The 17,690-nt window shown below is 39.2% G+C and overlaps 1 protein-coding gene across 1 annotated transcript; it reads left to right on the forward strand.

The window, feature by feature from the left end:
* Window positions 1–3,056: 3,056 nt before the first annotated feature.
* On the forward strand, window positions 3,057–3,505 carry LOC101659800 (U6 snRNA-associated Sm-like protein LSm4). Its single transcript, XM_045297852.1, has one exon. The coding sequence runs from the start codon at window positions 3,086–3,088 to the stop codon at window positions 3,503–3,505; it is 420 nt and encodes a 139-aa protein (XP_045153787.1). The 5' UTR covers window positions 3,057–3,085.
* The last annotated feature ends 14,185 nt before the right edge of the window (window positions 3,506–17,690 follow it).

The following is a 17,690-nucleotide window of genomic DNA, read 5'->3' on the forward strand; positions in this document are numbered from 1 at the left end:
GACATGACATCATCAATAGCATACTTAATGTGGTTTATAATGTGCTATAAATATACTAACTACAAAGTGTCCCAATGTTGTATACTATTCCAAGGAAAAATGGAAAACCGGATTACGTATAGCTGAAGAGTCAAATGAATGTTCCTTATTTGAAAGGCATCACACTGAGGGCACATCAAGGGGGAAAAAATGTTTTGTTAAAGTAGAATCTTAAAATGGCAGTTTTTTTAATCGGGAAGACTTAAGTCAAAGCCTTTGCAAAAAACCCTTAATTGTGTTATTTTGTACTATTTAAATCTTCATGACTTTAGATTGGCTTGATTTGTTCCCTTCCTCTCCTGGGAGTATATTCCTGCTGAGTTTGAAATTTGTAGCAATCGTTTTTGAATGATAGAAATTCAAGGGAAAGAAATTGTAACCTTCTTTTTGTAATAGGGAAAAATGAAAAATTTCACCATTATTTTACTGCAGATCTATGAAACTATTGTTATAAAACTTTTTTTCCATAGAGGATAGAAATTTCAGAACAAATATGATTAATTAAAATTCAAACTAAAATTTTCTAGGTAAACTTTTAGTAAATGATTGCCTATAGGATAATATTAAATATTACTACTTTTTTTTCCAATTGATGAGTGATTTGGGCAAAGTGACAGGTTTTCAAAACTTCCTTTTCTTGACAGAAATCTTAGGTAATGTACTACAGTAGCTATTAATAGTTGCACAGCAAGCTTTCCCAGCACCCTTCCTTAGTTAACACTTCCTGTCCTGTCACTTCTACTCTGGGATATCTTGATTTGGAGCCTAAGAATGAACGGCCTTGTTTTGGAGGTCAGGTACTGAAGAGATGTGAAGGGTGTGTGTAGACTGAGGAGGTAGAAAATGAGATCATCTTTTCTCCTAGAAGACTATGCACAGTGGAAGAAAATCAATCCACCAGAGACAGAGAAAAATGAGGGAGAGATTGGATGAGGGTGAGCATGGAAACAGAGTGAACACTCATGAAGAAACTGGAAGGAGGGTGAGGTACTCCTAGTAAATAGTAAGTTTCATTCCATTCCCAGAAGCCCAGGTCACACAGAAATTTTTTTGATCCTGTGAACTACTTAGCAAACTAGAATAGCCTACCTCCTTTTCTTTTTTTTGGCTAAATCTAATTTTATAGTTGGATTTTTTATATTTTCAATCCAAAGAGTCACAATACAATGCCCTTGATAATCCTATTGTGTGCAGTTCTATATAGGACACTGACTCTCACTCATTAGTTAGCATGTATCACAATCACCTGAAGGGCTTGTTAAAACCTTACTGGGCCCCATCCTTAGTGTTTCTGATTCAGGAAGGAGGCATAGTAGTGGGGAGACCTAAATATTTGCATTTATAAGAAATTTCCAGGTGATATTGATGCTGCTAAACCAAGGGGCCACAATTGGAGAGCCACTGATAGAGCAGTTTAACACAGACCTTTGTATCTGTGAGTAAAAAACAACCTGCTTTGTTAAGCAGTGAGCTCCTTCTTGTGAAAAATGTTTGAAAACAGATAATAGCAATTGATGAACAGCATGATAAACATAATGAATGTCGCTGAATTTTAAGATTGTTAAAATACAAAACAAGTAAATATATATATATTATATATATATTTTTGGAATATATATATTCCAAAGAGAGAGGGAGAAGATATATATGTGTGTATACATATAATACACACACACACATACACATATATATTCAAAAGGGAATTGAGTAAAGATTATCCAGGTACAGAAAACATTTTTGCATTTTGTAGAAAATTATATTAAATATCTAGGTTCTAATGCTAATGTTTTATGATTCTTATAAATGTCTTCCAGGTAAGAACAAGTGAACATTAAGAAATGAAAATTTTTTTAATTAAAAAAAAAGAACTAGTGAACAAATGAAAACCCCATCTTGTTCTTTTCAATTGCAGAGAAACGCAAGAAAATAGAAAGTGTTCTTTCCAAAATTCCGATGCATTCAGTAAAGCAAGCAAGCACTACAGCACATTTCCAGTTGTGGACCACTGGCACAATGGAAAATTCTTTTTTTAAAGAAAATAAAAGAAATATTATTATTATTACTGCATGCTTTTGAAATTATACCTTGCCTGGATCTGCCATGCACTAGTTGTGTCATTTAGAACAAATCTCAAACATTTCTCCTCTGTTTTCTCATCTGTAAAATGCAGAGATTGGCCTGGGTATTCTGTTTCTTTCAAAGCTAACATCCTATGCCTTCCATTTCATTTTCAATCCTATGGAAGTAGAGTGGCTTAATATTTCAATAGCATGTTTCTTTAAATATATCTCATTTTATTGACCTTAAGTCAGTTATTTGGGAAACAGAGGCTAAGAAAATGAGCAATATATGATAAAACTTCAATGGAATGATTTCTTTATAAAAGGCAAAACTTGAAACCCTAAACCAAAAAGCCACAAACCCACTGATTCTAAGGAGGGACGGTGTAGAACTGCTTCAGGGTTTCTGAGGCTGTGTGGGCAGCTTTACAGAAGCAGACTGTCTCTCTTTCTCCAGCAGACAGCTAATGGATTCAAACTGTTGACCTGTGGTTGGCAGTCCAATGCTTAACACACACAGCCACCAGGGCTTCTTGAAACCACAGAAGGAGACAGAAATCTGTGTCAGAACTGTGGGTTTGTCAAAATTCTTGGAAGTTGAATCCATTATTTGTGGAAGTTTCCCATCCCCCTAAAGAAGCATCTTTCTGGGATTTTTTTTTTAACTAATTTCTCTCTGGTATCTAGGTTATTGCCTCATTTTACACATGGGCAAATGAAAATAAAAGACGTTAATGAAAAAAGATTAACAGAATAGAGTTGAGGTTTATGCAATGAGTAAGTATAAACTCAAATTTTAAAAGTGTGAAATTTGGAGGAGAACTTACGGAGCATCCTGGAGGATGCATGCCATAAAAGGAGATTGCAGAATGGATTTAGAGTGTAGCAAGTTAATGTAAGCGGAGTTCCTTTTTCCATCAACAAGAAAACTAACAGACGGGCGGCGGCGGTGGAAGTGACCGGCGAGTCCGGTCCTTGCCGGCAATATGCTCCCCTTGTCGCTGCTGAAGACGGTCCAGAATCACCCCATGCTGGTGGAGCTAAAGAACGGTGGTGAGACGTACAACGGCCACCTGGTGAGCTGTGACAACTGGATGAGCATCAACCTGCGAGAGGTCATCTGCACGTCCCGGGATGGAGACAAGTTCTGGCGAATGCCAGAATGCTATATCCGTGGCAGCACCAAGTACCTGCGCATCCCCGACGAGATCATCGACATGGTCAAGGACGAGGTGGTGGCCAAGGGCAGTGGCCGGGGTGGCCTGCAACAGCAGAAGCAGCAGAAAGGCCGCGGCATGGGTGGCGCTGGCCGAGGTGTGTTTGGTGGCCGTGGGCGTGGCGGGATCCCGGGCACAGGCAGGGGCCAACAGGAGAAGAAGCCAGGCCGACAGGCAGGCAAGCAGTGAGCTGCATCTGCCACATCCTGAGACTTGGCGGGGCGCAGCCCATCCTGAGGTGGCATCTCTGCCCACACGCAAACCTAACCGGAAAGGAGAGGTGGCAGGTGGCTGGAGAAGCCCTGTCGGTGTTTCCTTACAGACCCTCGTCGGAAAAGCCTTTTTTATTTTCCAAGCAGCGATGCCAGTTGCACCCATCTTACTGTTTTCGATTTTGTGCTGTAGCTGTGGGGGACCCGTCCTCAAGTTCCTGCGTACAGCGTGGTTCCACATGTGGAGCGGCCCAGGTGGATCCCTGCGCAACAAGAGGCGGGTGGGTTTCCTTTCCTCTGGGAGCAACAGGGTTGATAACATTGAGTCCCTTAACCGTGATCCCGGAGAGCCTTCTCCAAGCCCGAAGAGGAGTCAGAGCTGATGCACCGAGTTCTCAGAATAAAGCCAGAGGCGCTGGCCTCTCACTCCTTGAGAAAAAACAACAACAACAAAAAACTAACATTAAAGGTGAAAGTTATGAAGAAATATTATCTCATCATTATTCTCACAAGATGTCAACTCACTTTCAAATGCTGTTGAAACATTAAAAGCAAACTTAAAAGCACAAATGGAGTGTTCTATGGTTAAGCATAAGTCAGCGCCATTTGGGTGAGCACAATCAAAACCACAGATGGATTGGGTGTTAGTAACTGCAAGATAGTGATTTTATGCAGAGGAGACTTTAGAAATATGAAATCTGAACTTCCTGGATTGAAAGGGGTTAACCAAACGCCACAGAAGAAAGGCAGAGGGAAACGTGCACTTCACCTGTAGCGAAATCAGAAAAAGGTTAAACTGATTTTGCTGAAGGCATACAGCTACAGGGCAACCAAGGCCTTGCGAAGATCTGCTCTCACACATTCATTTAAGGACAATACACAGTAGCCGTGACCATTCTCTGGACCCTGCTGGCATATTTCACATCAGACCAAGAAATATATCCTTCAGCAACTGTTGGCTCATCATCCAGAGAGAGGCTGCCATTTGGTTTATGCAGTAAAACAGCAAGGCTTGATACTACATTTCTACTGAGAGAACTATCCCAAGAATGCACAGAGAGAAAATAAGTAAGATTATTATTCTAGGAGATGAATTGAAACAAATGTGGAGATGGAGAAACATCAAAGTTTAAAAAGGGGGGTGGTTGGGGATGAGTTTCACATGCTGAACATTCTAATGACTATGAATTTATTACATGTTGGCATCCATTTAGAAGGTTGTGTATTCATAAATCTATAATATAACCAAGTTATTTTTAAAGTCTTAAAACTGATTGTTACAGTATGTTTGGTTCAAACATATTGTCATATTTTAAAATAAGTTAACACAATATTATGGTTATAGCAGTTGTGTCTATAAACCCTAGAGTTTATTATAGCACAACAAACAAGGTTAGAAACAGGAAGAGGAGCTGGAGGGGTAGGAGGAGAAGCAGCAGACCGTGCCCTGCCTGTAACATATTAGATTATCAGTAAAATGAAATTTGGAATTGGGCTCTCTAGACCTCATTCTATACTTTATAACACATATCTAGGCTCTTCATTTGGCTATATACTTACACAAAGAATATTAGACTGTATGATTACTATTGTGTACCTTCATGTCCAATTCATATCAAACCTATAGGACAAAGTAGGATTCCCTAGACTGTAATCTTTAAAGGAGCAATCACCAGATAGTTTCCCCTTCCAAGCCATTGGGTGGGTTCAAACTATGGACCTTTGGGTTCACAGCCAAGCACTTAACCATGTGTCACCATGGCTCCTCCAAAGAATATAACACTATGCAACTTCCTTGAGTTTCTCAAACCATCCATATGGCTGCCTCCAATTTTATACTTGTATATTTCCTGCATAGTTATTAACTTATTACATGCTACAGTCCCTAGGCTAACTCACCCTCGCTGTATGTCTTTAATTACAATGATGCCATGACTATAATAACAGAGTGGAATTTTTGTTTTGGATGACCTAACAGCTTTTCTCATTCTTTTGGCAAGTGAGGGATTAGTTCTCTCACCTCATCCCTTCATCCAAGGAATTAATCCATTGATAGATTGTCTACCAAAATGCTATGCCTTTCTCTGTACAGGGGTCTACATGCAATCCAAATAGTCCAGCCAGATATTGTCTTCTTAAAATTTGATTCTTGCATCAAAAGATACAAGGACCAAGAGGGTTGGAGTTGATTTAGGCTGTCATTGGCTCCTGGAAAAAAATGACTTTATATGAAATTACAAAACATTAATATCACATGCAAGTAAAATTTTGCTGAAGATTATCCAACAATGGCTGCATTAGTACATTGACCAGGAGCTGCTAGGAATTCTGGCTACATTCAGAAAAAGACGTGAAACAAAGGAGAGCATTGCTGTTGTGATATGGACCTTAGGCCAAAGCAGAGGGTTGCAGAAAGAGGCTTATTTGTCATGTGAAAGTCCAACTTTCACATGCATAGGAGGTGATTAAAAATAACATGGCTTGGGTCAAGCACACCTTAATTCTTAAAGTGATACCCTTGTTTTTCAACCCTTTGAAGGAGGTCTTGGGCAGCAGATTCACCCAATGCAATTTGTCATTTAATCTCTTGAGTGTTGCTTCCATGAGCATTGATTGTGGATCCAAGCAAGACCAAATCCTGACATCTTCAATCTTTTCGCAGTTGTGAGGATTTTGGCTGTCTTTACACTGAACTGTAATCCATACAGAAGGCCACAATCCTTGATCTTCATCACCCTGGGTTTCAAGTCCTCAACTCAGCATGCAAGTTTGTGTCATCTGCATATAAGGATTGTTAATAAGCCTTCCTTCAATCCTGATGCTGCATTCTTCTTCATATAACACAGCTTCTCTGGTTATTTGCTCAGCATACAGATTTGAATAACATGGGAAGAGGATACAACCCTCATGCCCACCTTTCCTGAATTTAAACCATGCAGTATGCTCTTGTCCTGTTTGCACAGCTGCTTCTTGATCCCTCTTGATCCCCAATTGCTTCGGGTTCAGCACGAGCACAATGAAGTGTTCTGGAATTGCCATTCTTCTCAGGTCTGTCCACACAGTTGAATATCTTTATGTGGTCAATAAAACACAAGTAAACATCTTTCTGGCATTCTGGTTTGAACCAAGAATCCATCTGACACCAGCAATGATATCACTTTTTCCATGTCCTCTTTTGAATACAGCCTGAACCTTTGGCAACTCTGTGTCAATATACTGTTGCAACCCATGGTGGGTGTTCTTCAGCAAAAAATTATTCATATGTGATATCAAGTTGCTATTGTACACGGTTTAATTCTATTTTCACTTAGAAGTCTGAAGATATATGTGAGTTCTTGAAACTTCTTTTTAAAAAAATCATGTTATTGGGGCTCTTACAACTCTTATCACAATCCATCCATCCATTGTGTCAAGCACATTTGTACATTTGTTGCCTCATCATTTTCAAAACATTTTCTTTCTACTTAAGCCCTTGGTATCAGCTCATTTTTGTTCCTTCTCTCCCCCACCCTCCCTAAAAGGTCTTAAAGAATAGATAGGAGACTGGCACTGGCAAGGTATCTGGAGAGAAGGCTTGCACTGTCATTCTTAGATTCCAATTACTTTCTGAAACAAAAGCAATACCTTATCTGTCCGTACCACCTAATACATGTCATAAATGTATATACATATCTACAGTTGATGGTATTTAAAGAATTAGTGACACATGAATTTTTATACAGTGTCTCAGAAAAAATTTTTTTTACTGAATGTTATCTTACAGAAGTAAGAACTATGTAGCTCCTCATAAACATTCCCAGGGGCAATCCTCCTACAAAACAAGCATCATAAGTTGGCTACATTTTTTACACAACAGTTCATGGCCTTACATCCCCTGTAAGCCAAGACTTTAGTCTTTGTGTACATGGGAGCATAAGGGACTGCTTACGAAGGGGCCACACAATCCCTGACCTCAGTAAGATCATGAATTTTTCAGCTCAGAAATTTTAGTTTTGAATCCTGTTCATTCATGTGATCATCATTTTTTGAACACCAACTCTGCCAGCTCAGAGCAAAGTTAGGACAATGTAACCTCAGAATATCACACTGGTGTTCCTCTTTGCAACGTGCTTTGTTCTACTAGAGTTGTTAAGCTAGTAAAATTTTTCCTTATTATGTCACCATGAGCTTTGGTATCACTCTGGTCCTCATTCCAGTTGTGCTACTTTCGTTACTAGCATGCCTCATCTGGAGATAATAATGCTGCTTAGGGCAGAGGGGTGTTGTGAGGATCAGAAAAAATGATGTGCCAAAAAATGCTCATGACAGTGCCTGATTCCCACTGAACCTTTACTCTCATTGTCTGTCCCTCACTGTTGACATTTTCTTTCATCCCTCTGCCCCTACCTTATCAATTGTCAGGGGAAAATACATGCACATACATACACACCTGTGCAATATGTAGGTTTTCTATATGTAAGAGTCCTTCAAAAATTAAGGGTAAAATCCATTATTTCATAATTACAATTTATCCACAAACTTTTTGAAGTCCCCTCATCTGTATGCGTGCTCTGAAGGCCAGATCTGGTTATAATTGGTATTAGTTTATTGTGGAAAGGTACCTTCTGGGAGGAAAGGGCTCAAAAGAAACAGATTATCAGGAAGGAACAAGTAGGAGAATAGGTCAATTATAGACGGTATTTAAAGTATACACATCCTGTGGCAATATTTCTCATATCCTAAGGGTAGGCTTATTGGGTTAGCTATGGAATTTACAAGGTTAGACAAGTCCAAGAGGGCTGAAGGGGGGTCTCATTCACGTGTATAAAAACCCAGCTAAACCGACTGCTGTCTGGTCTGTTCTGACTCATAGTAACCCTACAGGACAGAGTAGAACTGCCTCTTAATGGTTTCTGAGACTGTAAAATTATGGGAGCAGAGAACCCTATCTTTCTCCCATGGATTGGCCAGTGGATTTTAACCACCAGCCATGTGATAAGTAACTCAATGCATAATCTACTGCACCACTAGGACTTCATACTGACATTCTCCTCTTGTAGTGCTATGTCTTCTAAGTTAGGTAGTTCATCTTAAACTATATGAATGTGTTAATAAGTGCGATAGTCATGCTATTTGTCCTATGTCATGATCTGATCTGCAAATAATCAGTAACAAAAACGGGTGCATGAGAAGACAGTTCTTAGTTCTTTTGTACATGGGTCACCATACTTATAGCACTTATCAGTAACAAAACAAGACACTTCACCAGGAATTTCCTTGAGAGAGTATTTCTTCACATTGAGAATAATTGATAAGTACTCTAAAGTACTCTGAGCATATTTGATAAGTGATATTTTTACTTACAAGATTGAGAAGCGAAAGGAAAAGAGGGCAGTGTCCAGGAAAAGAGGCATGGGAAAATTGAAAAAGAGAAAGCACAATTAGTGGAAGAAGATGGACAAAGTAAAAACTGTTACAAAAAGAGATACTAGTGAAGATGGGAGAGACGATAAAGTAGAAATAGAGCAAGAGAAGGAGCAAAATTTAGAGAGAGTAAACAAAGAGTAGAGCAAATTGTTTATAGTCTCCAGTCTCATGGAAACATGCATCCAGCACACCTCCTGGCCTGTGGTTCTTTTCAATAAATACATGCTGAATGAGAGACAGAACATGTGAAAGAGATAGTATATTACCATCCTGTTATCCATTGAGCTGAGAGCTTAACACATTTCTTATCTCTTCTAATGACTTTCCTTTAAAAGGCTAATTTTCTTTTAAACCATATTTCATAAAGCCACAATAGCTCTTTATTATTTAACCTTCAGAGGTTGCATTCTGAATAGAACTGCCATAGCAGCCAATTATGGGAGAAAGCATTATTTGAATTTTAGTCTCAGTCCTCTAAGTAATAACTATCAATACATTCATCACCAAGTTAGAGTGCAGTGATGAATCAGTGGTAGAATTTCAGGCCTTCAAACTGGTTCATTCTGGTTCTACTTCCTTCTGAGAAATTGTCTTTCCACTCCAGGTGTACTGAATCAGAATCTACACTTTAACACCTTTTATCAGGTAATCATTTAATCTTGTAACATATGTTTCATGTCTTTGTAAAAACCACCCGGGCATCTGTAAGAACCACCTGAGGTCCTTGTTAAAATGTAGACTCGGGTTCTGTATATTTCGGATGGAAATGTATATTATCAACAGGAAGTTGAACCTCAAGGAAACTATTCAAAGCCCTGTAGAATTCTCACCGTCCATGTGGAAGATATGATTCCTAGCCAACATAACTCATGCACAGACACCACTCATTTCTCAGTACAGGCCTGTCTCTTGATATGGTCCCGAACAAATTTCAATGGACCTTCCAGACAATATAGGAGGAAAGGACTGGTGATCTACTTCCAACCTCCTACTAAAGATGGAAGTATAGAATTAATCATTCTATTTTGTAAAGAGGACATGCTTTTACAAATTGTCAATGGGGTCACAACAGGATCACCATGATCCTATCCTATTGTTCATCTGTTGGGCATAGGGTCCCTGAGAAGATGACATGGGGGCCACATCTAACTTCTTCTGGCTACACAAAGGAGAAGAAGAATTCAATTTCACACCAACCCAAGACCGATTCCCACAAGACAATGCTCAGACATGCTTTCATATTTCTTTTATCCTATTTGGACACACACAAAGTGTCCCTCCCATGGCATTCTACTCCTCTTCTGTGTTCCATAGTACATTGCAAGGGCCACACAGGACTTACAGACCATACTCATGATGATGGAATGTATCGGGAAAGCTAACAGGTTACAAAATGTTGAAGATGCAGTTCTTTGTCTGCAACATCTCTTCTTAGTAATCTTGGCAGCCATGTCTTTCTCTGGGCCTTGGCCTCTCGATTACCTGATTTTTGGGCCTCTGCCTTATACTGTGGACCAGGAAGCCCATCATTCTGCCTCATGACTTTAGCACTGCTCCTCAATGTTGTCTCACGGTCTCAGTGCTGTGATGTCTGCTGCCTCTGCTGTCCCTGCGACCTTCACCACTTCAGACAGGGATCTTGCATGTGTTTCATTGGTGGCTCTTCTGTTTTGATGCTCACTGGAATATCTGTTTCTGAGATAGCTTGCTTTCATATACCCAGGAAATGACAAGGCTGAATAATCCCTCTATGACTGTTTCAGAAACCCTATGTATCTGGTCCCACCCAATCATTTCATGGGAGTTACAAAGACAGATGGAGAGCCAACCCAAGTAATTTCACTACACCACAGTCACCATTAGTTGGGGGGCAACTTCACAGCAGCCAACAACAACAACAAGGCTTTATATTGTACCCAACTTTTAAAAGATGTTCCTCAACCCAAAGTAATACTCATATTTTTTAAGGCGGTTAGGTCATGGTAGGCTAGAATGAGCTGGTCTTTTGGCACTAGTCTATGTTTGTTCTAGTATAACAACATGTCGGCAACAATAACCCTCAGGCTTCACTCCATGTAGGCATTGAGTTAGGGTGAGCCTAGCCTTACAGTGCACAATGAAAACTCTGATCATTAAGTAGCAAGATCTTTAAATATACTCTGGCATCCATACTGTAGATCTAGTGGGTCCAAGTTAACATCTGTCTCCGGTACACTTCACAGAGCTTCTGGCTAATTTCTATTCTACCTGGTTAGCTTTTAGATTCTGGTTTTTATTCCAATTCCCTGCTGGACCTGGAAGACATCCTTTATTGGATAAGACCATGCCACCCTTACTTAGTAAGACAACCATGCTATATTATCCTAGCACCTACCAGACATCCTTCTCTCAGAAGTGGCTCCACCCCAGCCTATCTTCATGCATGGGCCACATTTGATCTCATTTAGCCGTGCCCTTTGGCTTTAGTCATCTGTACCTTTGTTCTTGTTGGCCATTTTGAATCAGAAAATCATACAGTCTATGATACCAGGAATAACAAATTGAAGAATGGAATTATTTTCTTCAATAAAAAAGAATATTTCGAGACCTATCCTGAAGTATAAAGTTTTCAGTGATGGGATAATAGCCATATGCCTAAAAAGTAGACCTATAAATGATTATTCAAACTTATGCACAATCACTGCAGCTAAAGATGAAGAAAAAGAAGATTTTTACTGCCTTCCGTGTGCAATTTGAAATTGATCAAACATGTAATTGAGATGCTTTGGTAATTACTGATGATTGGAATACAAGTTTTGGAAACAAGGAAGGATTGCCTAGGTGATACAAATAATGCCAGAGAAAGAATTTTGCACGACCAATAGCTTATTCATTACAAATATGTTTGTTTGTTTTTGCAACAACATAAACAGAGACCATACACTTGGACCTTACTTTCTGGAATACACTGGAATCAAAATGACTATGACCACACCTGTTGAAAGGGAAGTTTAATTTTTTTAAAAATCCAGAGTAAAGCCAAGAGGCAACTACAGAACAGACCATAATTGCTCGTTTGCAAGTTTAAGTTAAATCTAGAGAAAATTAAAAACAAGGGCACAAGAACCAAAGTATGACCTTAAGTATATCCCACCTAAATTTTTTTTGAAATTAATTGTAATTTAGGTGATAATAGAGCAGATAATGAGTTTTGCATTCAACAATTCATATACATTCCTTTCAATTCATACATTTTGATCTGCTCAACGTACCATCGCTATCCCACTTCCTCTCAACGTTTCCTCTTTTCTTCTTCTTTGCTCTTAACCCTCTGCCTTTTGGTAAATGCTGCCCTATTCTGACAAGAGCGTTGGGGGTGTGGGGGGAGGCAAGGGCTCAGAGTTCAGTTTCAGACCTGAATGGTACCTAAAGGCCATAACTTAGGATCCCATCAATTTTTATCTAACAAGTAACCCTAGTCTCTTATAATTTTGAGTTCTATTTCACATTTTTATCCCACTCTGCCCAGGACCTCCTAATGTGATCCTTTTGAGAGTAGTTGGGAACCATTTAACTCCTCAGCCACCAGGGTTGTGGATGTTTACATATCCCACTGAATTTAGAGACTATCTCAAGAATAGATGTAGCACACTGAACATTAATGACTGATGATAAGTTGTGAGATGATGTCAAGAACAACAGATATGAGGGAAGCACTCAAATGGCTAACAAACACATGAGGAAATGCTCATGATCACTAGCCATGCAGGAGATGCAAATCAAAACAACAATGTGGTATTACCTGACACCCACAACAATAGCTCAATTATTAAAAAAAAAGAAACATGTACAATCACTGTGAAAAGCAATATGGGGCTACTACCTGAAGCAACAGGGAATAGAAACGTGACCCAGCACAAGACAGTTCACAAGAAGAAGAAGCTTGAAACAGCCCAAATGTCCATCAGCAAAAGAATGGTTAAGGAAACTCTGTACATACACACAATTGAATATTATGCATCGCTAAAAAACAGCAATGAAACAACTCATGACATGGATGGAAGGAAACATAGTGTATGAGTCCACTACTGTAAGAATAAACAAACCAAACTCAGGCTAATGTTCTTAGGTCACGTAATCTTCTAATCCTGTCTCCCAAGCAATGCGGTCGTGAGTCGGCCTAGTGCGGCTCCTCCCCAGAGTGCCTTCTGACATCAGGGACCCGTTCTGGAGCACTGTCTCTGACAATGTTCTGCTTTCATTCACTGGGCCTTCAGGATCCGATACTGTTTCAAAGCCATGTATAAGGTTTTCAGTGCCTACTTCCTCCAAAAGCAGGCAGCCTATTTTTCCTCGCTGTCCATTATTAGTCTGGAGGCTCCACTGAAAACTGTTCACTTTGGGTGACCCTGCTGGTATTTGAAATAGCAGTGACATAGCTTTCAGCATTGGAGCAACACATAAGCCACCACAGAATGATGAACTGACAGACAAGAGATGTATGTAGTGTCTTTACGAGTTGGAACTAAACTCCATGGCATCCAACTACAAAGGATGGCAGTTATCATTGCTGTGTTAGTCTGGGTACTTTAGAGAAACAAATCCACAGAAACTCATGTATAAGAGAGAGTTTTATATAAAGATTAAGTGCGCATCAAGAAAACATCCCAACCCAGTGCTGCACAAGCCCACAAGTCCAGCATTAACCCATTAACCCACATGTCCAACACCAATCCACAAAATTCTCCTCCATCTCATAAAGCAGACGCAATGATGCTGACTACAGGAGGAAAGCTGAGTCCAAGAATGTGTAAGCATCTCAACGCTGGCAGGGGTCTCCACACAGCTGTTCCAGCACCCAGGGCTGCATAAGGGTAGGTCCAAGTGGCTTCTTTTCAGGGATGTCCTGCAGGAAGTGAGCCTTGCCAGCTGAAGCAGGGAGCTGGCTAAGGCACCTGCACCCTGGTCCGACCATGAGAAAGCAAGAGACCTGAGAACAAGAAAGGTGAGGCTTACTGAGCCATTTATCCCTCCACCCTTCAATTAATCCCACATGTGTTTATTGCCTAAACGAACTAACTACCTCAACTGCCATCAAGCTGATGCTGACTCATAGTGCCTCTTTCAGAGAGGGTAGAACTGCCCCTGTGAGTTTTTAAGAATGTAACTGTTTATGGGAGTGGAAGCCCAAAATCCATTTGCAGAGTCCTCTCATGGATTAAGCCTTCAGTTAATTCTCTCTGACTATAGTCCAAATATGTGAACAACCTTGCTATGAGACAGAGAGCATTATAAAGTTGATTATGGCATATGTAATTAGGTTAAAATGTAATATATTATCATATGATCTCCTTTTTGACCCATTATAATATTGTTTCAGGTTTTAATATTTTGTGCTCTTTTTCATTGAGGTATTTCACTGTCTTGCTTTGTCATTGTTTGTTTTTAGTTTGTGTTTTGGATGATTTTCTATATATGAAATCCATGATAGATAAATCTATGGAGACAATTATTATGTAGGGGCATGGCAGGGGAGGTGGGAGAAGGAAATGGGGAGCTAACAACACTGAGTATGAGAAGAAAATGTTCTGAAATTGTTGTGATGATTGCACAGCTCTTCTTAACATGATTGAACTATGAAATTGTATGATATGTGAATAAATGCCAAAGATATCATTTTTCAAAATACAGGAAAGAAAGAAAAGATTTAGATGGATGTCAGTAGAGACTCTGAAATTTGCTTTTGAACTTAGATTAGCTGAACAGAATTTAAAAAAAAATTATCAAGAGTTGGACAGAAGATTTCAAAGGGCAGTTCATGAAGACAAAGTAATTTTGTGAAATGGAAAAGACCTGGAGTTAGAATACCAAAAGATTACACAATTGGTGTGTGTATGGATTGGGATAACAGTTGTATGAGCCCCTAATAAAATGTTTAAAAAAAAAAAAGAAGAAAAAAAAAAAAAAAAGAATACCAAAAGAGAAGAACATGTTCGACATACCTTATACTGAAAGAATTGAAGGAAAAAATGACAGCCTCAAGTTGCAGTATTGAAGGATTCTATGAGCAAATATTGAACAACACAAGAAATATCAAAAGATAATGGCAGAATCACTGTATCAAAAAGAACTAGTCAACCTTCAACCATTTCAAGAGGAAGCATAAGATCAAGAACCAATGCTACTGAAAAAAAATCATCCAAACTGCACTAAAGGCATTGGTAAAAAAAAAAAATAATAATAAGGTTCCAGTACTTGATGGAACACTAATTGAGAAATTTCAAAAAATGTATATAATGTCGGAAATACTCATCTATGCCAAGTAATTGGAAGGCAGCTACCTAGAAAACTAACTTCAAGAGGTTCACCTTCCAAAGAAAAGTGATATCATTGTTGTCAGTGGCCATCTATGAGGTTCTGACTGCCTGGTCCTTTGCCATCCTCACAATTGTTCTTACGTCTGAGCCCACTGTCGGGTCCACCTGGCTGAGGGCCTTCTCTTTCACTGTCCTTCTTCTTTACCGCCATGATGTCCTTCTTCAGGAACTGGTCTCTCTTGACCACATGTTCAAAGTATGTAAGATGAAGGTTCTCCATCCTTTCTTCCAAAGAGCTCTGGCTGTATTCCTCCTAGACAGATTTATTTGTTCTCTTGGCAGTCCATGGTAATTTCAGTATTTATTACCTGCCCTGTAATTCAAATGAGTTGATTCTTCTTCATTCTTCCCTATTCAATGTCCAACTTTCACATCCATAGGAGGTGATTGAAAATACCATGCCTTGTGTCAGGTGCACCTTAGTCTTCAAAGTAGTAAGATCTTTGCTTTTCAACACTTTAGAGAGGTCTTGTGTAGCAGATATATCCAATGTAATGTGTCATTTGATCTTGACTGCTGCTTCCATGACCATTGATTGTGGATCCAAACAAGACAAAACCCTTGACAACATCAATGTTCTCTCTACTTATCATGATGTTACCTATTGGTTCTGTTGTGAGGATATTTTTTTTCCATTGACAGTGTCATTAATTTAGTCAGTGATACCAGAGTTTAAAATATTGCTGAGAAAAAGGAAATGTATATATAAACAGAATCAACTTGATGGAAACAAATAATGATCTCTTTGCAGAGTGCCTTGATTCATTTGACATAACTTACTTCCCATAGAACTTAAATTGGTTTATTTTTTCCCATTAGAATAGTCTCTTTTGTTTGGTCTGATTTATGAGTAGACTAAAATTTATCAGAAAAGTACACGCTAATTTCATCTCTCAAGGAAATTTCTCTACTTCACTTCTGTACAATAAATATGCTTTTTCCTACTAACATTAATATTATGATACCTTCGTTTATAATTCAGAAATATATCTGTAGGCATTTGTACAATAAACATTAGACAAGATCCACATATATTTTGCACTGTATACCTTACTCAGACAGGGTACCTGGTAAATGTGTGTTAATGAAGGAAAGAGGTAAGGAGCTAGATCACCTTAGTAATGGTTTAAAAGAGGGAGGAGGTAGGAATTCTTGCTCTAGTGCTTGCTACTGATTAGCTAATAATTTCTGTTGCTAGGTGCTGCCAAGTTGGCTCTGACAAAACACTGCCTGATCCTGCATCATATTCACAATTGTGGCTATGTTTGAGCCCTGTGTTGTAGCACAGTGTCAGTCCTTAAGGATCTTCCTCTTTTACCAAGCATGAGGTCTTTTTCTAAGGACTGATTTCTCCTGATAACATGTCTAAAGTGCATGAGATGAAGTCTGGCCGTCCACTTCTAAGGACCATTCTAGCTATACTTCCTTCAACACAAATCTGTTTGTTGTTCTGGCTGTCCATTGTACTTTCAATATTCTTTGCCAGCACCATAATTCAAATGCTTCAATTCTTTGGTATTCCTTACTCATTGTCCAACTTTCATATGCATGTGAGGTGGTTGAAACTACCATGGCTTGGAGCCCTGGTGGCACTGTCAGGTAAGTGGCAGACTGCTAACCAAAAAACCAGTGGTTCAAATCCATCTGATATCTGCTCCCAAGAAGATCCGTAGCCTTGGAAATCCCAGAGAAGGTCTCTTTGAGTAAGAATGCCAAGAAATCTGGAAGACAGCTATTTGGACAACTGACTGGAAAAGATCCATATTTGCACCCATTCCAAAGAAAGATGATTCAACAGAATCCTCAAATTATTAAAAAATATATCATTAATGCCACATGCTAGGAAAATTCTGAAGATCATCCAACAAATGATAGGGAGCTACCAGAGGTTCAGGTAGTATTGAGAAGAGGACATGGAACTAGGGACATCCCGATGATGTCAGATGGATCTTGACTGAAAGCAGAAATCCCCAAAAGATGTTTACTTGTATCTTATTGACTATACAAAAACATTTGATTGTGTTGACCATAACAAACTTTGAATGGCCTTGAGAAGAATGGAAATCCTAGAACACTACATAGTTCTCCCAGGAAACCTGTTCATGGATTAAGAGGCTGTTGTGTGAACAGAACAAAGGAATATTGCATGGTTTAAATTCAGGAAAGGTGTGCACCAGGGTTGCATCCTCTCACACTACTTATTCAATCTATATACTGAACAAATAACCAGAGAAGCTGGATTATGTGAAGAAGAATGCAGCATCAGAATTGGAGGAAGGCTTATTTACAATTTTCGAAATGTAGATGACACAACCTTGCTTGCTGAAAGCCCTGGTTGAGGAAGATCAAGGATTGCAGCTTTCAGTATAGATTACAACTCAATGTAAAGAAAACCAACAT

This window comes from Echinops telfairi, unplaced genomic scaffold, assembly GCF_000313985.2.
Source record: "Echinops telfairi isolate 266 unplaced genomic scaffold, ASM31398v2 ScPeMD7_7424;HRSCAF=8462, whole genome shotgun sequence".
Classification (NCBI taxonomy): Eukaryota; Metazoa; Chordata; class Mammalia; order Afrosoricida; family Tenrecidae; genus Echinops; species Echinops telfairi.

Bases quoted from the DNA above. Each gene is read 5' to 3' on its own strand.
- LOC101659800 (XM_045297852.1), top strand. From the start codon at position 3,086: ATGCTCCCCTTGTCGCTGCTGAAGACGGTCCAGAATCACCCCATGCTG.